Source organism: Populus trichocarpa, chromosome 3 (genome assembly GCF_000002775.5).
Source record: "Populus trichocarpa isolate Nisqually-1 chromosome 3, P.trichocarpa_v4.1, whole genome shotgun sequence".
NCBI classification, from domain to species: domain Eukaryota; kingdom Viridiplantae; phylum Streptophyta; class Magnoliopsida; order Malpighiales; family Salicaceae; genus Populus; species Populus trichocarpa.
This window is the reverse complement of record NC_037287.2, coordinates 18,563,304-18,586,388: the sequence shown is the minus strand read 5'-3', so window position 1 is coordinate 18,586,388 and position 23,085 is coordinate 18,563,304. Positions and strand designations below refer to the sequence as shown.

The 23,085-nt window shown below is 34.6% G+C and overlaps 3 protein-coding genes and 1 non-coding gene across 11 annotated transcripts; 1 reads left to right on the top strand and 3 right to left on the bottom strand.

Moving 5' to 3' along the window:
* The first annotated feature begins 6,118 nt into the window (after positions 1-6,118).
* On the top strand, positions 6,119-12,135 carry LOC7493214 (plasma membrane ATPase). The gene is made up of 15 exons (XM_024596700.2): positions 6,119-6,280; positions 6,750-6,869; positions 6,976-7,074; positions 7,156-7,293; positions 7,424-7,738; positions 8,131-8,457; positions 8,657-8,776; positions 9,263-9,385; positions 9,475-9,579; positions 9,672-9,981; positions 10,284-10,798; positions 10,964-11,137; positions 11,249-11,431; positions 11,543-11,724; positions 11,822-12,135. Exons 3-15 carry the CDS (start codon positions 7,006-7,008, stop codon positions 11,916-11,918), a joined length of 2,658 nt encoding a protein of 885 aa, XP_024452468.2. The 5' UTR covers positions 6,119-6,280; positions 6,750-6,869; positions 6,976-7,005; the 3' UTR covers positions 11,919-12,135.
* An 835-nt stretch (positions 12,136-12,970) lies between these two features.
* Positions 12,971-13,042, bottom strand: TRNAM-CAU (transfer RNA methionine (anticodon CAU)). The gene has a single exon. It is a non-coding gene; the product is annotated as a tRNA-Met (tRNA).
* Positions 13,043-13,676: 634 nt separating this feature from the next.
* Positions 13,677-14,935, bottom strand: LOC18097134 (ribonuclease 3-like protein 1). Of its 2 annotated transcripts, none has more exons than XM_024596703.2 (4): positions 14,779-14,935; positions 14,394-14,631; positions 14,136-14,247; positions 13,677-14,009 (listed from the first exon to the last, which is right to left on the bottom strand). In XM_024596703.2, the coding sequence occupies exons 2-4, from the start codon at positions 14,605-14,607 to the stop codon at positions 13,871-13,873; spliced, it is 465 nt and encodes a 154-aa protein (XP_024452471.1). In that variant the 5' UTR covers positions 14,608-14,631; positions 14,779-14,935; the 3' UTR covers positions 13,677-13,870. The 2 variants fall into 2 exon arrangements, with proteins under 2 accessions (XP_024452471.1, XP_024452470.2); XM_024596702.2 differs by having other exon boundaries at positions 13,677-13,998.
* Positions 14,936-18,473: 3,538 nt separating this feature from the next.
* LOC18097133 (probable receptor-like protein kinase At1g80640) lies at positions 18,474-22,773 on the bottom strand. 7 transcript variants are annotated; one of them, XM_052451733.1, is made up of 11 exons: positions 22,489-22,773; positions 21,623-21,697; positions 21,263-21,492; positions 21,029-21,161; positions 20,860-20,923; positions 20,665-20,761; positions 20,445-20,544; positions 19,607-19,725; positions 19,440-19,529; positions 19,184-19,345; positions 18,474-19,082 (listed from the first exon to the last, which is right to left on the bottom strand). In XM_052451733.1, exons 1-10 carry the CDS (start codon positions 22,631-22,633, stop codon positions 19,190-19,192), a joined length of 1,209 nt encoding a protein of 402 aa, XP_052307693.1. In that variant the 5' UTR covers positions 22,634-22,773; the 3' UTR covers positions 18,474-19,082; positions 19,184-19,189. The 7 variants fall into 7 exon arrangements, with proteins under 7 accessions (XP_052307693.1, XP_052307695.1, XP_052307694.1 ...); XM_052451735.1 differs by having other exon boundaries at positions 18,474-19,042; XM_052451734.1 differs by having other exon boundaries at positions 18,474-19,042; positions 19,145-19,345; positions 22,489-22,772.
* Positions 22,774-23,085: the final 312 nt, after the last annotated feature.

The following is a 23,085-nucleotide window of genomic DNA, read 5'->3' as shown; positions in this document are numbered from 1 at the left end:
TGTTGAATATTTTAACATGGTATGAAAGAGCCTGATTTTGAAAGTCTTTACATGCAGGGGCGGAACCAGGGCCGAGCTCCTGGAAAACATTTTAAATTTTTATATTATTTTTATATGTATATACAGGGAATACACTGTGTCCGTAATTTGTGACTGCTCATAAAGTAATATTATTAAATATGATCGATCGGCTAGAATTAGCCTAGGATATAGACATTTCAGAACTTGATCCGGTTTGAATTTTTAAAAAACTAGGTGAAAAATAATTTTATTAAACTCAAGCAACTCGATCAAAATTCATTTTGATTTTATATATTTTTAAATAATATTTATTTTTAATTTTTAAAATGATATTATTTTAAATCTAAACTAAATATAATTTAATAACTTTGTGTAAATTCACGAAACTTATACTGCAGCAATTGGAATCTATCAATTCATGCTTTTAGTCACGGTCTTGCATGTCACTTCACTGAGCCATCGTACTTTTGCGGTGAAAATCACACATTCACATAGATTTTTTTTTTTTTGATTTACGTGGGGTGTCCGGGCCAGCTTACGCGCACCACGACTATTCCCCACGGCCCACTGGACATCCTGCAAGCCCAGGAGCAGGTAAGGCACCGCGGGGGTGACAGGCGTGCACATAGAGGGTCGAACCCGGGACGGGGGCGGAACAAGTCACACGATTGACCACAGCAACTAGACCCTCAAGTGCACATAGATCAATTTTAGTAGCTCCATTTAGGTGGTTATCCTACAATAAAAACTTGAGATCAAGAGGTTTGTTTCTTCTGTGATCTCAGGTTCGAACCCTGTGATTGCTTATATAATAACCACTAGAGATTTATATGGTCGTTAACTTCAGGACCCGTGGGATTAGTCGAGATGCGCGCAAGCTGGTCCGAACACCTACGTTAAACTAAAAAAACAAAAAAAAAAAACGTAGTCCCTCCAATGGCCTTGAATTTTTGTGCACAAAAGCTAATATGTGCCATTGGTCCACACATAGACTTGTCAATACACAATACAATAATTAATACATGACTTCCGTGTGAAGGTATTTTTAGCTTATTTATGACTTTTTCATGAATCATTGGTTCGAATTAGCATATTGGAAAATCAAGATTAGCACAAGTTATTTATAATAGTTTCTTGTCGCTGTGTATATTGTACATTAAATATAACTCGGTACTTACTAGATAAATAGGTGGCTTGCTCTACGTTGCAGACCGAGTTAATTTTTCTCTAATATAAAAAAAGATATTAAGGTAACGCTTGCCTTTAACAAAACAAGAAAATATAAGATTCGGGTAATTAATTTGACTGGATTTGATTAGTTTGATTAATTTAATAATATAATTATAAAAAAGACATTAACAACAAATAAAACAGAAAAAAATTGAATATGATTTAATGCAAAAGAAAAAGGGGGAGTAGATTGAATAAAATCACAAAACTTAATTCTAAAACGAACAAAGTGTTGAAGGGGAGAACTTGTAAAAAAATAAAACTTCTAAAAAAAGCAATGCCAAAAAAAGGTCCGAGTCATTCCTGGTAAACCCGTCGAACCCAGGACCCGGACATGAGATTGAGATAAATCCATAGAAAGAAAAGTGATAAAAATAATGAATATAAATCCCAACAAACACAATGTTGAAAAAAAATCAATTTTAAAAAATAACTTAAAAAAGACCGAATCAAACCCGGTATAATCTCTTAAACCCGTGACACAGGTTATAAAGTCGGATTGAACCATAAAAGGCAAATTTGAAAAAATCACGAAGCCAAACTATCAACCAACCAGATAATGAAGGGTAAAATTGACCAATAAAAGATCCACAAAAAAGGATAGAAAAGAGAATTGAAATGAATGAAGACTAAAATTGATAAAATAAATAAAATAAAATTTTGAAGAATGAAATTGAAAAAAAAATTCAATTAAGAAAAGTGTAAGGAAAAAACAAATAACATTTAAAAGAACATGTATGAAATTTGATATAAAAATCAAATATCAATAAATAAAATTAAAAATAAATAAATCAAATTTGATACAATTAAACCACTGAGGATCAAATAATGTAAAATCAACAAATAACCACCTTTTTCTTATTTTTTACAAAGCCAACATATTTTTCGAGATCGAGGAGAGAGAAAAGATGAAAGAGGAGAAAACAAATAATGAAAGGTAAATTTGACAAAAAAAAGGATAAAAAAGAATTAAAAAGAATGAATACCAAAATTGATATAAAAAGAAAATAAAATCAAATGTTGAGAGATAAAAAAAACAATTTCAATCAAGAAAAATATAAGGAAAAAACAAATAACAATCAAAAGAATAAATACTGAATTTGATTTAAAAATCAAATGCTAAGGGGTGAAGTTGAAAAAAAAATCAAATTTAATACAAAGGATTAAATATGATACAATCAATAAATGACCACCTGTTTTTGAATTTTTTAAGGCTAGCATGTTTTTCAATATTGAGGAGAGAGAAAGACGGGGAGAAGAAAAGACATAGTCGGAGCTCCACCATAAAGGGGGTGGCGAGATGCATTGAACTCTACCCTTGAATGCGGTGCTTGCCCACCATAAGGTGCCTCACATGTTGCTCAAAGAGCATAGACGTCTCTTACACGCTGACGCATCAACAACGTTTTATTTTAAATAATATTTTAGTTTATTAAAAGACCTAGATGCCCCTAAAACAACTTGTCAATTACAAAAAAAAAGTATATAAAATTACAAAAACACCCTTGATACTGACATTAAGAAAAATTAAGTTTAAGGGTGATTTGAAGATTTTACCGTGCAAAAAATTGAAATGTCTGAAAAGCCCCTCATCTTTGAGTTCAATTAACTTAGCTTTTAAGGGCATGCTAGTAATTCTAGTGTGCATCTTAAAAGTAAAAAGACTTAGATGTCCTTGTGGTATTTGTAATGACAATTTAATTTTGTAAAAAATTGTTTTACCTTCACATCAAATTATAATGTTTTTATTAGAAAGAGTTAAATAATAATTTTACTGTACGAAGTCAAAGTAAAATGTGAATGTATACATAATAAAAAAAGTTGAGCTTTTTTATTTATTTATTTTTCTTTGTAAATTGTAATTGATTAGAAACAGGAAAGAACGTACCATAGGTGAAGGAATACCAAGTTTTTTCCATCTTAATCCTCGAAATTAATAATGGTGGGATCCATTTCCTCTAATCAAACCTCATGCTTCATGATTAATCATCATCTATCTGGGAATTGATTTTGTCCCCCACAAACATTCACAACTAAGGTTCCGAGCATGATTATGCATTCCTAATTCCCCATGATGTTTAATAATGCAAATTCCCCTCGAATTTTACGTACGACCTGTATTTGATCCATTTTCCCCTCGAATTTTACGTACGACCTGTATTTGATCCATTTTCCCCTATCAAACAATATACATCACCTGTCTTTACACCTACGAACGAAACCTTAACCTGTTCATCTTTCCTTCATGCCTCTGATAGAGTTTATGCCAAAATAACTACGTACATACAATACAAAGGTGGTCTTTTTTTTTACTTAAAAATGCTAGAAAGAAGAAGCTGCCTGTCAAGGACAAGGATCATAGTGCATGGAATCGCATGTCCAAATCATGGGGGAGACAATTAATCATGTGGGACTTTAGCCCAGTGAACCATTTCAATCCCATGCTGAACTTTCAATCTTTTTTTATCATTGGAATTAGATACTTGGAATTGAGTGGGCAATACATGGATCCGCCAGCTATTTTCTCAAGGTTGGTGGCCAAGCACTCCTAGAAAAGCCGAAGCACTCTCCATATCCCCATTTTCTAATTCAAAATAGCACTTGATGAATCAAAAAGCAACTGGTAGTAGAATGGAACGAGCATAGCAGAAATGGATTCTAAACAAAAAAAACCTGAATCGGTGTTATAACTAGTTTTTTTTTTTTTTTTTAAAATCAATCTAATTCAACTTGATTGACCTGATTGGTCAATCCGATCAAAACTTTTTAAAATTTTTTTATTAAAATTATGTTGTTTTAATAGACCGGATCAATATGAAGTAATGCACTCAATTCATTTCCATGTTATGGCCAAATAGTGTTTAATAACTTTGCATGTAATATTTGTAGTGGATTTTTAGATTATATATTTATGTTGAGAATGGGCAAAGCATCAGCTTCTGAGAAACAATTTTCTTATCAATGCAAGTTTAAAGTTATTTAGAATCCTTGATAGAGATAGGAAGATTGATTCTTCCTTACTTGAATTTTTTTTTTATTAACGTGGATGTCCGGGCCAACTTGTGTACATTTCGACTAATCCCACATGCCATGAAGTTAACGATCATGTAAACCTCCAGTGACCATCATATTAACAACCACAAGGCTCGAACATAAAACCAAAGATGAAACAAACCTTTTAATCCTAAACTCTTATCACTGGGCTCTACTAGATGATTATCATTACTGGATTTTTAATTCATAAGTTTATTAACATTTTATATTTGATTCCCTGATCCACACTCACGTCATCTCTCCACAAAGATGAAAATTCAAGAAAAAAAGAAAATTAGCACACATGCACTATATAAAATTTAAATTTCACTATAAAACTCCTTTTTATTTTTCTCCTGTGTATGTTAAATGAGCATATTATTCTGAGAAATCGATGTAATCCCTAACATCTAACAAGAATCTGGAACCCTTAAAAAGAAAAGAAAAAAAAGGATAAGCCTGTACCTCAGGCCCATTTCAATGTGTGCATTCTTTGGGCCTGTAAGAGCAAGGGCAAAGTGGTTGGAAGACCAACATCTCTCTGTGTCATCAAGGAAAGGGCCAGTGCCTCTTGATGGGCCTCATGGTTCAGCGTTGTGATTCCGAACTATCTTGCTGAAAACTATTTATTGCTGAGAATATATAATCACTAAATACAAACATCATATTTTGATTTATAATTATAATTTTGTTTGTTTTTATGTTTTAAAAATATATTTTTAATATTAAATTAATATTTTTTAGTGTTTTTATATTATTTTGATGTGCTGATGTCAAATAATTTTTATAAAATAAAAAATATTATTTTGATATATTTTCGAGTTAAAAACACTTTGAAAAGCAACTGGTACTATATTCTCAAACATCCAAAAAACTATTACGTTTCATGACCTGACCTGTAGCAACATCGTTATTATTTTATTTTTTAACGAGATTAATTGTTTTAAAAAATGAAATCAATTACTCTATAATTTCAAGAAAAAAAAAAAAAACTAGTTTAACTTGGTAATATTCAGTTCAATTGTTCATCTAATTCTAGTTTTATCCTTATTTTTTAATTTCAACTTCAATTTCAATCCACTGATATCTTCACAATTTCCTTCCAAGGAAAAAAAAAAACCTTCCCGAGACCCTTGCATGCACACACGTTTCTCGTGAGAAGAATTACGTTGTTAGTATCTTGCCGCACAGAGTCACACCCCCTTAGTGAAACCTCGGAACACCACCCAATCACTCAATGCCACATGAGCAAACTGTTTACACTTTTATCACAGATGTGAAATATTTCTCCACGTAAGCGACCAAAAATCTTGATATCAGTACACAATCATAATATAACTCAAAATTAGCTTGAGTCAAGGCTTAGTTTGTGAATTATACCAGTTGACTCGTAAATTATTATTTTAAAAAATAAATTGTTATTTAAAAAATCATAAAATAATATATTTTAATAAAGAAAGCTAATTAAAAATAAAATCAAGTCCACACCAAGCTTTGAGTTGGCATATCACTGGATTCATCGGTCAACCGGGCCGGGTTATAAAATCAGGAAATTAACTAGCAAGAAGATGTGAGAATAGAAAAGGAAAATAATATTTAAGAAATAAATAAAAGACCGAGAATAAAGGGGACCCACAAGAGTCCAGGTAGCTCGCTTCGAATTTGGGATGGATTCAAAAAGAAGAAAGAGTACGTAAGAGAAGTCCTAATACTGGTGAGAGTGTGCTTTTCTAAAACGTCACCAAATAGACTCCTCAAAAACTTAAACTGATTTTCAACTCTGCTTATAAATCACAAAGAGTGACGCAGAGACTTTCTCCTTTTCTTTTCTCTTAATCTTAAATCTTTTCTGTGCGTGCAATGTGCTGTAGCGCTAGGTTTTGCTGAAGGATTGCGAGGTTGGCGATCGAAGATATGTCTGCCGACGGCCACAGCCACAACCGCCAATGGCAATGGCCTCAGCTTGCAGGAAATCATAAACGAGAACGTCGACCTAGTGAGACTCCTCCTCCTATTTTTCTTTTATTCTATTTTTTTATGTACGTATAGTTGATGATGATACCATATATATTACTTCTAGATCGTAGCAGATAACGTGTTGATTACGAGTCTCTGCTTTCATGATATAAATCGTCTTGTTTGGTTTTGGCTACGCCATTTTTTCGAAGCTTTATATTGTTGTTGTTGTTTATGTTTGTTACGTACGTAAGCTTACTGCCTCTGCTTTCAAGATATGTTTACGACACACACACACACACACACACAGATACTGATAAACTTCGCTTTATTGCTATTAATGACTTGGGGTGTTTTGTTGTTTGGTTTCCAAGACATCAGAGTTCTGCTTATGCGTTAATAAACTTCGTTTGAAATTTTGTGCTTTTGTTTTGAGGTTTTAGTAGATTTTTATTTATTTATTTATTTATTAACGGTGGTTGCTTATTGGTTTTGGAATTTAACTACAGGAGCGTATTCCAGTTGAGGAAGTATTTCAACGATTGCAATGCACGAAAGACGGTTTGTCTACAGAGGAAGGCCAGAAGAGGCTTGAAATTTTTGGTCCAAACAAGCTAGAAGAGAGAAAGGCAAAAAAAAAAAAAAACGATAATTTAATCTTTTATTTATTTATTTATTTTGCTGTTAATATTGAAGCTGTAAGACGGAACTGATAAGCTGGATTGTTTGGAACAGGAGAGCAAGATTTTGAAATTCTTGGGTTTTATGTGGAACCCACTCTCATGGGTCATGGAGGGTGCTGCTGTCGTGGCCATTGTTCTTGCAAACGGACAGGTTAATTTGCATTTCTATGTCTCTGTATTTGTTCATGAATGTTTAATTTTTATTTGTCTGTGTGAATTAATATAAATGCAGGGCAAGCCACCAGACTGGCAAGACTTTGTGGGTATTGTGGTATTGCTTCTTATCAACTCAACTATAAGTTTCGTAGAAGAAAATAGTGCAGGCAACGCTGCAGCAGCTCTTATGGCAGGTCTCGCCCTGAAAACCAAGGTATAATATTTGCATACCAACATCTCACTCTCTCGCTTAATTCGGAAGTCTGTAGGTACCCAAGTACAAAAACTAATGACATTTATTCTTTACAAATTTTTTTTAATAATGTTAATAATTTTGTTTACAGGTTTTGAGAGATGGGAGGTGGATCGAGCATGAGGCTGCTGTCTTGGTTCCGGGAGATGTAATCAGCATAAAGCTGGGGGACATTATACCAGCAGATGCTCGTCTGCTGGAGGGTGACCCGCTTAAAATTGATCAGTCTGCTCTCACTGGTGAGTCTTTGCCAGTTACAAAGAAACCAGGTGATGAAATCTTCTCTGGGTCTACTTGCAAGCATGGTGAGATTGAAGCTGTTGTGATTGCCACTGGGGTGCACACCTTTTTTGGTAAAGCTGCTCATCTCGTAGACAGCACCAATCAAGTGGGGCATTTCCAAAAGGTACTGAGTCTGGAGGGCTAACTGGGAAATTTTTTGTAGTAGACTCTGGGGATAAAGAAACAACAGAAGGAAGTTAGTACTTGATAAAGAAAGATGAGAAAGAGCATGCAAATATTGTCAAAACTGTTCCATAATTTGAAATCAGCTCCAGAAATTATCAATTAATCTACTAAGTGTTAAATCATTAACTATTATAGATTATGTATTATTCTAAGGTGTTAGCAGATGTTTTGTTTTTTGAAGGAACAAAATTCGAATTATTAGAATTTCTAGTAGCAAATCACAAACATCACCATTGCAGGTTCTAAAGTTCCATTTGTGCACTTTCAAGTATCTTCTAACTTTCATCTTTTCTTTCTAATGGATGCTTGATGGTGATATGGTTTGATCAGGTGTTGACATCCATTGGAAACTTCTGCATAGTCTCCATTGTAGTGGGAATAATCATAGAGGCAATCGTAATGTGGCCAATTCAGAGCCGCAAGTACCGGGATGGTATTGACAATATTTTGGTGCTTCTTATTGGAGGAATCCCTATAGCCATGCCAACCGTGTTGTCAGTGACAATGGCCATTGGATCCCACCGGCTTTCACAGCAAGGTGCTATCACAAAGAGGATGACAGCTATTGAAGAAATGGCTGGAATGGATGTATTATGCAGTGACAAGACCGGCACCCTCACTCTTAACAAACTTACAGTAGACAAGAGCTTGGTCGAGGTTAGTACACAAAAAATTTATAAGTGAAAGTCCAGGACATCACCATTTATTATTAAAGTGATGCGGAATTCATCAGTTTTAGGATGGAAGACAGCCATTAAGTGTATATCATGTGATTATCTTTTTCTTGGGCGTCATCCCTCCCAATATTTTGTTCTTTTGGGCTCACTGATTATTGATGTTTTTGTTTATTTTTCAGGTATTTGCTAACGATGTTGACCAAGACAATGTGATTTTACTGGGCGCTAGGGCCTCCAGGATCGAGAATCAGGATGCTATCGATGCTTGTATTGTTGGGATGTTGGCGGATCCCAAGGAGGTAATGTTACAGTTGAGACATGCAAATACTTTGACAAGCCTTCTGAGGGCACTAATATGCTGTGCTTCCTAACTTTAAATTTCTTAAAAAACTGGGCCGATAAAAAAGAAAAGGATTAGTATTGTGAACACTTTATTAAGGTGCTGCACAGTATTAGCAACACAATCTTCTAAATAATCTCGCTGAATAGAGAAAAATGGATGAGGTGATGACTAGCAGCATCTTAGTAGATAAGAGAGAAGTAGGATCAGACTTTTTAAATCACATTTTGATCCTCGGTATGTATTTTTTATTTAACTGGAGCTAACTTGCTGCACTTTCATCTTACTTTATTGGCAATTAAGCTTATTTTCCCTAGCTTGTAACTTGTCAAGAAAGCATTACTCTCCGACCGATTGTTTACTTCACCGACAATGTCAAGTGTTGGGTTATTATGACCTTTGAATATAACTGAATGCCTGACTATGAATTTATTTCACTCTGCAGGCCAGAGCAAGCATCACTGAGGTTCATTTCTTGCCATTTAATCCAGTGGAAAAGCGTACAGCTATAACATATATCGACCCTGATGGCAATTGGCACCGAGTTAGCAAAGGCGCCCCCGAGCAGGTTATAGATCATCTATTGCCTCGTATTCCTTCTTCTTCCCACCCTTTTACTACTCTATATCGTCAAATGCATTTAAAATCTCCTAACAGATCATTGCACTGTGCAACCTCCGGGAAGATGTAGCAAGAAAAGCTCATGCCATCATTGATAAGTATGCCGAACGAGGCCTCCGCTCCCTGGCTGTTTGTAGACAAGTGAGCTCATGTTCTCGTTTCCTCAGAATTGTGTGTTGAAGTAATTACTGATACATGGAACTCTATCTGATTTAGACATCTTGTCTTTGCAGATTGTCCCAGAAAAAACCAAGGAAAGCCCTGGAGGACCATGGGAATTTGTGGGCCTGTTGCCTCTCTTTGATCCTCCTAGGCATGACAGTGCAGAGACCATTACTCGTGCCCTCAACCTAGGTGTCAATGTTAAGATGATCACTGGTGATCAGCTGGCAATTGGCAAGGAGACTGGTCGGAGGCTTGGAATGGGAACCAACATGTATCCCTCTTCTGCCCTCCTTGGGCAGCACCCGGATGAGTCAACTGCAGCCCTTCCTGTTGACGAGCTCATTGAAAAGGCTGATGGCTTTGCTGGTGTCTTCCCTGGTAATTGGACTAAATTCTACTGTTTCAATATGATTAATGTTGTTTACATGGATCTTGATGCTTCCCACGTTGTTCGATGCTTCCCTCGTTATCGCAGCATCTAAGTTTATTTTCTTTTAATAAACAAAAAACTAGATCCTCTTAGAAATTAAATCCTTTATCAGCATCCACTACATGGATTTATTCAACATTTTGGAGTTTTTCATCTTGCCTTTTCTGCATGAAGAAGTAAATAATATTAGTTTTTTCATTTTATGCATAAAAAACATATCGATGAATTTAATTAATGATCAAATATTCAGAGCACAAGTATGAGATTGTGAAGAGGCTGCAAGCTAGGAAGCATGTTTGCGGGATGACTGGAGATGGTGTAAATGACGCGCCTGCTCTGAAGAAGGCAGACATCGGAATTGCAGTGGCCGATGCAACTGATGCAGCACGTGGTGCATCTGACATTGTCCTGACAGAGCCAGGATTGAGTGTCATAGTGAGTGCTGTGTTAACAAGCAGAGCCATTTTCCAGAGAATGAAGAATTACACCATCTATGCAGTGACTATAACCATCCGTATTGTGCTGGGTTTTCTGCTCCTCGCTCTAATTTGGAAATTTGATTTTTCTCCTTTCATGGTTCTGATAATTGCCATACTTAATGATGGGACAATCATGACTATTTCCAAAGACAGAGTGAAACCATCTCCACTTCCTGATTCCTGGAAGCTTAAGGAGATCTTTGCTACTGGTGTCATTCTAGGCACCTACTTAGCTTTAATGACCGTTGTATTCTTCTGGATTGTACACAGTTCTGACTTCTTCTCTGTAAGAATTACTACAAACCTTACAACTAGCACATGGTTTTATCATGCTGTTTATATTTCTGTAAAGCATATAACAACTTGTAATGTTTGTTCCTTCTGCCAGTTTGTCACTGCTATATATTCTTCTGTAGTACTAATAATGATAGCACACTGACAATATTCGCAGGATAAATTTGGTGTTAGGTCCATCCGGAACAACCATTACGAGCTAACATCAGCTGTATACCTTCAAGTGAGTATTGTTAGCCAGGCACTCATTTTCGTTACTAGGTCCCGAAGCTGGTCTTATGTCGAACGCCCTGGAATTTACCTTTTGATTGCCTTTGTCCTGGCACAACTGGTGAGTTGTTTAGAACTTTTCGTTCCAGGTTTTTTTTTTTTTTGTGTGTGTGTGTGTGTGCATATTATAGAAGTACAACCTAATGATCAATGTTTCTGGTTTACCATTAAGATTGCGACAATCATCGCTGTGTATGCCAATTGGGGATTTGCGAGAATCCATGGAATTGGATGGGGATGGGCAGGTGTTATCTGGCTTTACAGCATCATCTTCTACATCCCTCTTGATTTCCTCAAATTCATAATCCGCTATGCTCTAAGTAGCAAATCCTGGGATAATCTCCTCCAAAATAAGGTCAGTGTGATCATTTGTTTTTTACTAATGAATCTTTTGATATGTCAAGTTTCATCTTGAAACCTTCTCCCCTATGTTTAATATTTACCGATGTTACACTTGATTATGCAGACAGCTTTCACCTCAAAGGAGGAGTACGGAAAACGAGAGAGGATGGCGCCATGGGCTGCTGATCATCTTACCATTCGTGGACTGCATCCTCCCGAAGGCTCAGAACTTTTCAATGATAAGAGCAACTACAGAGAGTTACATGATATCGCTGAACATGCCAAGAGGCGCGCTGAGGTCGCTCGGTAATGATCTCCGAAGCCTTTGATTTTCACTATTAGCAATTTCTTCCCTATCTATGCCTACATATCTTAATTCCACTCATGGTCTCCTTTGTTCCAGGCTGAGGGAGCTTCACACGCTCAAGGGTCATGTGGAGTCAGTGGTGAAACTCAAGGGACTTGACATTGAGACCATTCAACAACACTACACTGTTTGAATGAGAAACAAAGAGTTTATAGTGTTTTTTCTCTCTCTCTCTCTCTCTGGAGAGGGGAGAGAGTCCTAGGTTAGAGGGATTAGGGTATTAATCTATTTCATTGTTCTTCTGACAATCTTGATTATTAGTTTGTAAGATATGCAAGATTTGGGAATAATCAACCCAACATTGAATTTCACTATCACATACATTTTCGCCTCTTGCATGTCAGCTTTCATTTCTGCTTCTCGAGTAACTTAACTTCATAGTTTTGATCCAATCATATGGGCTCCTCTTCTTGCTTTTATGAAGAAAATTATAGCTTGTAAAAAAAAAAAAAAACAGGTTCTATGTGCGTTCGCCATTTAATGAAACAAAAAGCACTACAAAATTATTATTTAAATATATTTTTAATTAAAAAACACTTCATGCATCAAACACACTCTAAATATTACAGTGATTTTGGTATACTCGAAGCAATGGTAGCAGCAGTGTTAACAGCTAAAGGAATTTGATTTTACGAGCTGATAATATCTTAATAGCTAAGTTGTGGGAAAAGCGTGTGGAAATCGAATTATCCATAGAGTTGCTTAAATTTGGAGTGAAAGGACATGAGATAATAGAATTCTAGTAGAGATCGAAGGAGCAGGGGCAGCTTCATCTATGATTAAATGCGTGATTTGGAGTGAAATTGTGATTATTTTTTAAAATAATTGTGATTATTTTTTAAAATATTTTTATTTAAAAATATATTAAAATAATATATTTTTTTATTTTTAAAAAATTATTTTAATATTTTAAATTATTTTTAAAAATACCAAAAGATATATTAATTTAAAATAAAATAAATAAAATAAATTTAATTTTTTAAAAAATTATTTTTAATATTTTTAAATTATTTTTTAAAAATACCAAAAGATATATTAATTTAAAATAAAATAAATAAAATAAATTTAATTTTTTAAAAAAATATTAAAACACGTTGCAAAAACAAAGAGTGACATAAAATTCCAAAAGCAGAGAAGCTTTAGAAGATCAAGGGCAAAAAGGGAACAGAGGGAAGCCACTCTGGCTATCAGAGCCTGGTTTCGATCCAGGGACCTGTGGGTTATGGGCCCACCACGCTTCCGCTGCGCCACTCTGATGGTTGATTTAGTTTCCAAGTTAATATTATTTAAGATATATTTTCCGAACAATTCCTTCATACTGCTGACCTTAGAGTGGATGAATCAGACAGAACAACTAACCATGAAATGGGAATGGTTTCAATCGATTAATCTTTTCCAATTTGAGCGGATTAGTGTGCGGATCAATAGTATTATCATGATTAGGCTTATCAGATAAGGTATAAACTTACGATAGTTATCTCAATCCAGCAATTCTTTTACAAAATGTTGCTTATGATATAGAAATACACCATTCATTAGAGAAACTGCAATGGGGTCGAAAGGGACTAGAGTTTGGATTGTTTGGTAAACCAGGCAGGCTGAAAGCAGGCCATTGGATCGCATAACCATGAACCGTGATTTCTACATTAATATTTAGATTTTATCTATGAATTTATGATTATTTTCAGAACTTGGGTCTTTTTCATGGTGCAGACCCAGGTGGGATTCGTGAAAATGGATGTTGCCGGCAGTTCGCAAGGTAATCCAGGGAAGATTGGTTTTTCATCTCAATATTTTTTTTGTAAAAATATTTCATCCAATTCTAACGTCTTTATATATTTTTTAAATCAAGAAAAGCTTATTCAATTCAAGGATCTAGTTCTAGTCTCTCTACACAACAACCGAGAAAAATGTACGATTTCTAAATACATGAGTACACATGGTATACCTTAATTTTACTACTACTACTACTACATGTTAGAATACACAGAATGTGACCTAGTTAGTCTAAATGTAAATAATTTCTAACTATAAATAATTATTTTTTCCTCTTAACCTTCTTGATTGGAAAATAACCCAAATGCTTCAAGTACCACAATGCCCCTTCAGCTGCATGTTCAGCTGCTGCTTTCTTTGTTGGTTTAGGATAACCAAAACACTCCAGTACAGTCGATGCTTCTCCTTCAATCCGAATTGCAACCTTGTAGGTAAACCTGCAATGAATCTTGAAATACTCATAACTTAAAAGCTTTGAAAAGTAGAGAATGAGAAAGAAATGTACCCAAAGGGAAAAAAAAGAAAAAAATGACTTGGTTTAACCAAGATTGTTTACTCCATATTTTGTTCTTACAATTTCTTGTGGCAAGGTCCTTCTTCCTTGAAGCATTCAAATAAAGGGGGTTTCCACTTGTTTGCAGCTAAAGTCTCCAGCAATTGTGATTTGGCAGATATCTTTGGCCCACCTAAAAGAACAAGATGTTAGCTAGTAACATTTTGGTGGCAAATTTCAATCCTGAAAATCCCAAATTTGTGCTTTAAAGCAAACTTTATCAAAGAATTCAAGACACTTCTGGTGAACTCACTACCAGTCACTAATCAATGAAATTACCTGAGTCGTTATGAGAGTTTTTATCATCCTTGCTAATTTCACCCACCTTGGTTGTGTTCTTTATGGTGCTGGAGTCATCTCCAGTCTTGATGATTTGTGATGGGTTAATATCTGCCAATAAATCTGCTGTTGTGTTTGCTTCATCATCAAATTGTTTTGCCGGCTTCAGCCCCTCTTTGGGTCCTGCCCTAGCACCTTCTACAACATACTTCATAGTTGGCTTGTCTTTCTTAATAATCTAGAAAACAACATGACAGGCAGAAAAAATAAAGAAAAAGATTCAAGTATGGAGTTACATTTAACCAGGTAGATAAATAAAGATTCCATAAAACAAAGATATTGCTCATAGAAGGAAGAATCGAGGGAAGTTTTTGGTTGTTTATACCTGGGAAGGGGTTGGTGGTGGCGGGGGCTGGATCTACAGGAGGAAGGCGTTTGAGATTGATGTGGAGCTGTTTTGGTTGCGTGCATTTATTCCTTTTCATTTCCATGGCAGGGGTAAAACTAGATAAGTTCATTTTCCCTGCAAGGATACAGTTTTGTGGGATTATTGGTGTATTTGCTCACTCTACTCTTAATTTGTTTTAGTATGGTCCATATATGTTTTTGTTCTGATTATCATCCATTAAACCTTTTTTTTTTTTTTTGAAGTATTCATGATTAAACCATAATTATTAATTAGTAATGATGTTAAATTATCTATCTGCCCTTTCTCTACTTTAAGGTCACAAAAAGTTTCTTTAAGTTATTTTTTTTGTTTGAAAAAGATATTAAATTGATAATTTTTAAGTGTTTTTGTTAAAAATAAAAAATATATAAAAATATTATTTGATATATTTTTAATTAAAACATATATACTTGTGTCATCTCTTAATTTTTATTATGTATTTATATAATAATCGGTTATTGAAGGCAGTGATGGTTTCTAACCATGGTTGATGAAAGGGGAAAATATTACAAAAATAAGAAGATTAAGGATGATATTAGAATAAAAAAGAATAAAATGATCAAAATAAGAGAAAATTGAGAATATGGCTACCAAATTCACCATTAATTTGACTTTAAGAAGTTAGGTGCCGTGGGAGAGGAGACCAGATGGCAAGTAAAATATTAACCAGTGTTATTTTTCTTGCGGCGTTGGCTCTTAATATTTGACCTTGGTTTACGGGAAGTTAGGTTTGATATTGTAGTAAAGAGTATTTTTTAAAATATATTAAAAAAATATTTTTTTATTTTTAAAATATCTAAATATTACTAATTTTTTTAGAAATATAGTTGAAACACAAAAACAAACAAATTAAATGATTATTTAGTATCACACGTTCCAAGGCTTTGATAACAAAAGTGAGTTGATAAAGCAATTTATATTTTAAAAAAATCTAAAATAATGATATTGAATTTTTTTTCCAATGATTTGACCCAAATTAGGCTTTGAATCATCAATTTAACCTATTAAATTAAACAAGGTTTTAAAACCAAGGTTAATATTAATATTCAAAATTAACCAACTCAATTTGGTAGACTTTAATTGAAAAATTATGTTGATTATTCTATAGTTTAGTTTTTTTTACATTTACCCTCAGTGTTTTTTAATATTACAGTTTATATTATCAATGTAAAATATACTAAATTATAGAATGATTTAAGATGTAAATTGTAATTTTTAAAACATGAAGGGTAAATATAAAATTAACTTAACTATAGAATAATCTAGGTAATTTTTCCTTTTTAATTTTAGGTTCGAATTTTAGGGAAAGTTAAAACAAAAGGAAAGGTGTTTTCCATTTTCTATTGGTTTGGATCAAATCCGGACAGGTTAAACAAGGTTTTTTTTTTAATAAAAAGGATATAAATTTTAATGATCATTGCATGTTTCTAAAATTTTATGAGCTCTTCTACAAGCTTGATCTTATAAAAAGTTAGCTCATTGTCATCCTGTTTGAAATTGAGGTCGGCCTGTTTTTATTTAAAATTTAGAATTTTTTTGCATCAAATTATTTTTTTTAGTATTTTTGGATCGTTTTGATGTGCTGATGTTAAAAATAAATTTTAAAAAATAAAAAAAATTATTTTGAAACATTTACAAAAAAAAAAAATAACTTTTATCACATTCCCAAACATCATTAAAGTAGTTTTCATGTCTAAACTAGATTAAGAGGTTACTGTTTCAGAGTTTTTTAATTTTTGAGTTTCTTTTTTAATTATTGAATATTTATTTAATTTAAGTTTTATTAATTATTTCGGTTTAATTTACTATTTAAAAACAATTTTGTAATTTATTACATTCAATTATTAAAATTCAAAGTATTAAATAGAATTGTCTTTACAATTTAGCTGTAAATTTAGTATTTGTGAAACCATAGTCTCTTCCTTTTTATCATACAACGCGTCATTAGCTCACCAATGGAGATTTACAACCATGATTACAGGCACTTGACATATTTTTCTCATCTTGACAAATCTTGAATGTAACCTTTCATATTGTCCACATATATTCATATACAAATCATTGGACATCTATATGAAGCAGTATTAGAAAGAAATTGTGATATGGCTATTTGTTTTGATGTTCTTCGACAATGCTGTCTAGATTTGGTTGCCACTGATCAAGAGATGTAAATCTGTTGGGTGATCCTGTTGTCATCTCCTTTCTTCTCTTCCTGGCACAATCCTTGGTCTCAGAACACCCAATGCTGCTTGATGATTTTGTTTCCTCACTTGTATCAAGAGTGTTGGCTTTACTATCGATGTTTGTTCCAGTGGTGTTTGCTCTCTCATCGTCGTCTCTGTGTAAGCAAGGACACGGTGACTTCATGTTCTTGTTGATAAAATACCAGCAACTGGATGAGATATCACTGCCCCTTTCATCGTTGTTAGGGGTCTTGCTGGCTCGGACATCATTGATTGGAGATTGAGATCTTGTGATGGACCTACGCTGAAGCTTTCTGATTGTGTTTATAGGAACGACATAGAACTTCTGACCAAGCAGTAGCATGGTGTCTGGTGCAACAATAGCCCAAGGCTGCCGGAACACATGCGGATAGGCGACTATGCATCTTGGGTTCCGAAGCATGACCTCTTCTGCAAGAACAGGCCTATCATGGAGCTCTACGTGACCTCCGGGATGAACAATTTTAACAAGCATATTCTTGGTGCTATTAGTGCAGATGCAGCTTGGTATTACCATTTCTCTTTCGAAATTTAAGAGATAAATGGAGAGGAAATGTGGCCAAGTAGTGGGGGGAATTAAGCAATTGTAGCCATCTCGTGGGAGTTTAGAATGTTCAATAAAAAGGATATATACGGAACTGTTGATGAACTCAAGAATATATCTCCAACTCCATGGTTTTTGTTTTATTTGTTTCATTGATAATATCATGGCCAGTATGTCAAATCCAAGCATTATGCTGTAGAATACGTCAGCTTGTTGCCTAACTGTGAATCATGTCGTTGCATGACAGACAAGAATTACATTGTCTCTCATAATTGATCGCCACCCTGCATCATTGATGATCTACATCATGTGATAATCAAATAGAATGCACTTAGTTTTCTAGGTATACACATGCATGCTGCCATCAGAATATGCTTGATAATCTGCTTAGATTATGCATTTTACAGTTGGCGTTGACGAGGATTTCAGGATCTGTGCATAGATTCTCCCATCTTCCGTGTCTGTATCCGACAGGGTGGACTTGAGTCAAAATCCTCAACAGATGAATTCAAGAGTTTTCGGACCTTGCTTAATAGCGTTTCTTTTGTCCTATTGGGTAATTAGGCCATCCTAGCTTCTGCATGAGACAATTATCTTGTATCATTTGCTACCTCAATTGGTTTATACTTTCTTCGATCCTGCTTGCTGTTTGTTTTTGGGGGCAGTACCGCATCTGCCAAACGAAAATCTTCATATCCCATTTCCATATCCGGATGATGCATCCAAGTCCTCTAAAATTACTAGAGTTTTATATTGCCATAGCCGATCTAAGCTCTCTCCTGCTTCATCAGAAAGCAGAAATAACTTTGTTCAGCAGCTCCTATAATTTTAGTTGAAGTAAATATGCAAAGCAGGTAGCCCGAGCCTGGCTGGTTTATTCCAACTTTATTTCCATATTTAAAAGCAAGTTTTTGAGTTATACATAAGAATGATAAGTTTCAAACCAGTCAAAATGGAACGTAATTGCTTATATAGCTATATGTAATGATGAAACCATGAATAACTTAAGTGTCCATCGATGTGCAAATGAGTCAAGCGTTGCATGTTACTGCAAGAAAAACTCGGCACGACGAATGGTCAACTAAAGCTACAACTTCACACATTACAGCACCGTTAAGGCCATGTCTTGCAGAAAATGACTTGAAATGTCAGAGAGGGCAGATTTGGCTACAGCCTTGTATATCTCCTGATTTGCAATGCATTGCTGCTCAAACAGCTGAGCTCTGGAGAACTATGATCACGGTGTTAAATATCCGCATAACAGAAGGATAGAACAATATCTGGTGATCGATTAAGTTGACTGGATGAAACAAGCTCATCTGAGAAAAAATAGAATCTCGCCACCTCTACATTAGTTTCATGTCCTTCAGCAACTACCACCCTCCTTTTTATCTGATATCAGGACATCTTACTAAAACCTCGGAAAATTGTGTTGCTGAAGATCCAAATATTGAAGCAGTTTAAGGGGAAATCATCTAAAAATAAATTCAATTAACAAATGTAACAATGAAAAAAAAAAATCTAATGATTTTCATACATCTAAATATACAAAAGAAATGATCAGTTTGAGATGTACTCATCATCAGAGAGAAGGCAGGGCAAGAGGAACAGGTCCTGTAATTCTCAGTGACCCTCCAAGCTCAAGAGGTACAAGAGGGATGAGAGAGTGCAGGACATCTGTTATCAATGGCCTGTAACTTGGTTCTTGTTGCACGCATAGTACTGCCACTGCAGCTACCTACTCAAGGGTAATATGTGATTAAATTTGTACGCTAAAAGCAAGAACAAAAAAGTAACGAGCACACAAATATTTAGTTTCTTATTCAATATACCTGGTATAAGTGTTTTAAATTCATAGTGTCTTTGATAACAGGATCCACAACGTTGGGAAGCTTTGATCTGTCAGCGAGCCGAGGCATGGCCTACATGTAAAAAATGATGGTACAATTAAGTTGACTCCTCGAGGCATGACAGATAAAAAAAGTTGAAGGAAAATTACCCATGAGACTATGAACTGAAAATGATCCGGAGACATCTTTTCCACTGGTTTTCTTCCTATCAGGAGTTCCAGAAGGAGAACTCCAAAAGCATAGACATCACTTTTATCAGTTAGTTTGCCTGGAAAGGAAAAATGGAAGCGATCATACTTCTCTTTCCAAGAGATTGGCTGAATAAACAATCAGGCTTCATTCTGTATCAAAGAAAGACTAAATGCAGGAAATGTTGTTTAAAAACCTTCACTATGTAGCACAGAAGAAAGAAAAAGATACTCTCTGGTAGAATTTTATAGTTCTTGAAAATGAAATAGAAAATATTTCCCTGGATCTCCTGTTACCAAAATTCATCATCAAAAAGCACACATCAGAATTAGATTAAGAGGCTATAGCAAAACCCGCCTCATTCAACACCTGACATTCTTCTCACAGAATATGTTCAGCTTTGTTAACAAATTAAGCCTTAGGGATGAAGCGCTAAAAGACACCGCATGATTTTAAAAATATCAAAACCTTTTATAAAATATTCTGTTTAAGCATCCACTATCAGAATCTCTCCTCAACAGTAAGCATTTTTAGTTCTATTTCTCTGATATAGAGCTGAAACAGTGATTCTTGCTGGAAAATCATCACATTTCATGTGACAGAAGTTAGAACTTTGAAAAGTTCATCAAAGAATGCAAGAACATGATATTTAATTGCTGAAAATATGATTGACAAATAAACTAAGAAATCATAGAAGAAAGCAACAATGTAATTTGTAATTAGCAGAAGTATGAAAAATAAGAGATCAAACAACAATGGTCAGCAGCATATGACTTCTCTGGAAGTAATTTGACATACCATCCAAAAGGTACTCTGGTGCCACATAACCTAAAGTTCCTGAAAGCTTTACGTACTTGTTTTGGATACCACAAGCTACAGCAAGGCCAAAGTCCGAAAGCTGAATAAGTAAACGCTCATCAAACGAAACATCCTAGTTAGAATCACGGACCGGTGCTAAGAACATGCACCTATGAGGAGTGCAGTACTCATGAGGTTGTCATACATGCATGGCTTTTACCTTTGCATTGAAGTTGGAATCGAGAAGAATATTAGATGACTTCAGATCTCTATGGACAACAGGAGGATTGCAATGCTCATGAAGATACTCTAGTCCCCTGGTCAATATCAGTTTTGGTGGGTGGAAGTAGTAAGCATAAGAAAAGGATAAAGAAAGAGGTAAAGCGCAGACCACAAAAACGGGAGTTTGAGTTACCTTGCAACATCAACAGCAATTTTCATTCGCAGATTCCAAGTTAATGCCGATCCATGTGTTGGCCCTGCATGTTCATCAATAGCATAAATAGTATAAGAAAAAGGGCACAAGTTGGAGTCTTCTAATGCTTATTTTTTAATTTTAAAAGTCGGAAAGATATGAAGTTTACCATGCAATTGACTTTCCAAAGACCCATTTTGCATCATTTCATACACGAGAAACCTTGTTTCACCATGAATGCAGTAACCCAGAAGAGAAATTATGTTTTGATGATGAATTTTCGTTAACCAGTTCAGCTCGTTCTGCATTTACAAACAAAATTTAAATGGAAAGGAAAAAAATTAAAGAATCCATAATGATTCAAAACAATTGATAACCAAATCAATTTCATGTAAGACGTTACCTCAAATTCTCTTTCAATGTCCTGTTCTTCACCTTCAAATCTCCTCACTGCTGCAAGGAGTTTTTCACTGAAACAAGCTTTATACAAACATCCACGACCACCTTCACCCAGAACATTAACTTCCTGGAAATTGTTTGTTGCAGCTTGCAGCAAATGATATTCTATAACAGCAACTGAACCCTTCTTCTCAGCCATCCTCAAGGAATTTAATTTATCCACAACCGGAACATCTAAATATTAAATTCAAACAAAAAAAGCAGAAATACTGAGTCTGCATAAAAAGCACAATCGTGTGTAACATGCCTCAAAAAGGAAAATTGTAACAGCAAAAGCAAATTCAATTCTTGGAAAAGAAGATACCATTGCCTTTACTTTTGGCACTGCATGTCCTTGATTTTTTCAGTCTACAGATCCAGCAACATGAGAGAAACAACACTATTCCAACAAGGTGAGTGGAAGCAACAGTTAGTGCTATTAGGGTTCTCTTGTTCAAATCTTGGTGGTGCACTTCTTCAACCACAGGAACCAGAGGCATCCCTTGATAAATAGTATGGGAAGGCTTCTGGTTGAAAGTGTTTTTTATTTAAAAATATATTAAAATATTAAAAAAAAAATTAAATTTAAGGAACACGATTTTCACCCTTCCCAAGCAGACTGACTACAGTATAGAGAAAAGCCTTAGTCGGATATAATTGCTATCCATAAAACAAAAATCGAGAAAAGCTAAAACACACCGATCAGAGAAAAGAAGAATACATTAAACGAAACAGGAGGAGCTGATATAACAAGTTCTGGAGAGAAAAATGCAAATCAATTATGAAAAGAAAAATCACATTTGAACGAGAGAATCGAGAGAAAAATCACATATGTTACATCAAATTTTTCTATGTGCTTCTTTTTCTCAAAATAAGAACGAGTTTGGTGCTTTAGTATTAATTTCATTTCAAGGTTCATATCCGATTTCTGGGTTTCCCCCCCTATATTTCACAAGAGACCAAAGAACACGTATACACAAATTAACAACGTAGAACAAATCTATAACAGGATCACGTTATTGCACTAAGGGTTTGAATTTTGAATGCTTAATGTGAAGCAAAGCAATCCCCTCTAGCCCATTAACAACTTAAAGTACAGAGACATACATATAAAGGCAATGAGTGTTCAGGAACCAAGATGAGGATAAAAACACAAACTTCAAGAAAAGAAAATGAGCATTGTTAACATACTTGGAGATTGATCTTCCATTTTTGAAGAGAAAACAGAAATGGGATTGTCTTTGCTAGCAAGCAGGGAGCCAGAAGTGGAGAAAAGAGTTGGCTCAGGTCTGGTGCCAAGCAAGAAAGACAAAGATGTACTTAACAACGCCCACATGGGCAATCACATACCAAGAACATCATCCATGTCTTGTTCTAAATAGACAAGAGGTAGAGAGATATAGATTTTGTATTTTTGTTGTAATTGAGTGTCAAGATTATTTTTCTCCCCTTAAATTCTCAACTTGAAAATCTAACTTAAAAGGATATAGTATGGGCTGTTTATTTTTGCTGTTAAAACCATGTTTTATAATTTTTTGAAAAAAATATTTTGTTTAAAATTAAATTTTTAATATTTTTAAATAATTTTATATGTTAATATAAAAAATGATTTTTAAAAAATAAAATAGTATTATTTTTATATATTTTCAAAAAATATATATTTTAAAAACCACATAATTCGTTACCCTACGGTTGTAGAAGAAGACAAACTAAAAACTGTTTCAGGGTAAAGGACTCATGCTAGGGGCACTCTCTATAGCAATTGCCTTTCTAGTACTCCCTCTGTCA

Coding starts and splice junctions, on each gene's coding strand:
- LOC7493214 (XM_024596700.2), top strand. CDS start 7,006: ATGTGGAACCCACTCTCATGGGTCATGGAGGGTGCTGCTGTCGTGGCC. Junction 9,580..9,671: donor CCCTGGCTGTTTGTAGACAA/GTGAGCTCATGT, acceptor TTGTCTTTGCAG/ATTGTCCCAGAAAAAACCAA. Junction 11,138..11,248: donor CCTTTGTCCTGGCACAACTG/GTGAGTTGTTTA, acceptor TTTACCATTAAG/ATTGCGACAATCATCGCTGT.
- LOC18097134 (XM_024596702.2), bottom strand. CDS start 14,607: ATGAAGTATGTTGTAGAAGGTGCTAGGGCAGGACCCAAAGAGGGGCTG. Junction 14,248..14,393: donor AAACTCTCATAACGACTCAG/GTAATTTCATTG, acceptor TTGTTCTTTTAG/GTGGGCCAAAGATATCTGCC. Junction 13,999..14,135: donor GGACCTTGCCACAAGAAATT/GTAAGAACAAAA, acceptor GATTCATTGCAG/GTTTACCTACAAGGTTGCAA.
- LOC18097133 (XM_052451733.1), bottom strand. CDS start 22,633: ATGTGGGCGTTGTTAAGTACATCTTTGTCTTTCTTGCTTGGCACCAGA. Junction 19,726..20,444: donor ACCAGAGTACCTTTTGGATG/GTATGTCAAATT, acceptor TTTCCTTTCCAG/GCAAACTAACTGATAAAAGT. Junction 19,530..19,606: donor TTCAGTTCATAGTCTCATGG/GTAATTTTCCTT, acceptor TTTTACATGTAG/GCCATGCCTCGGCTCGCTGA.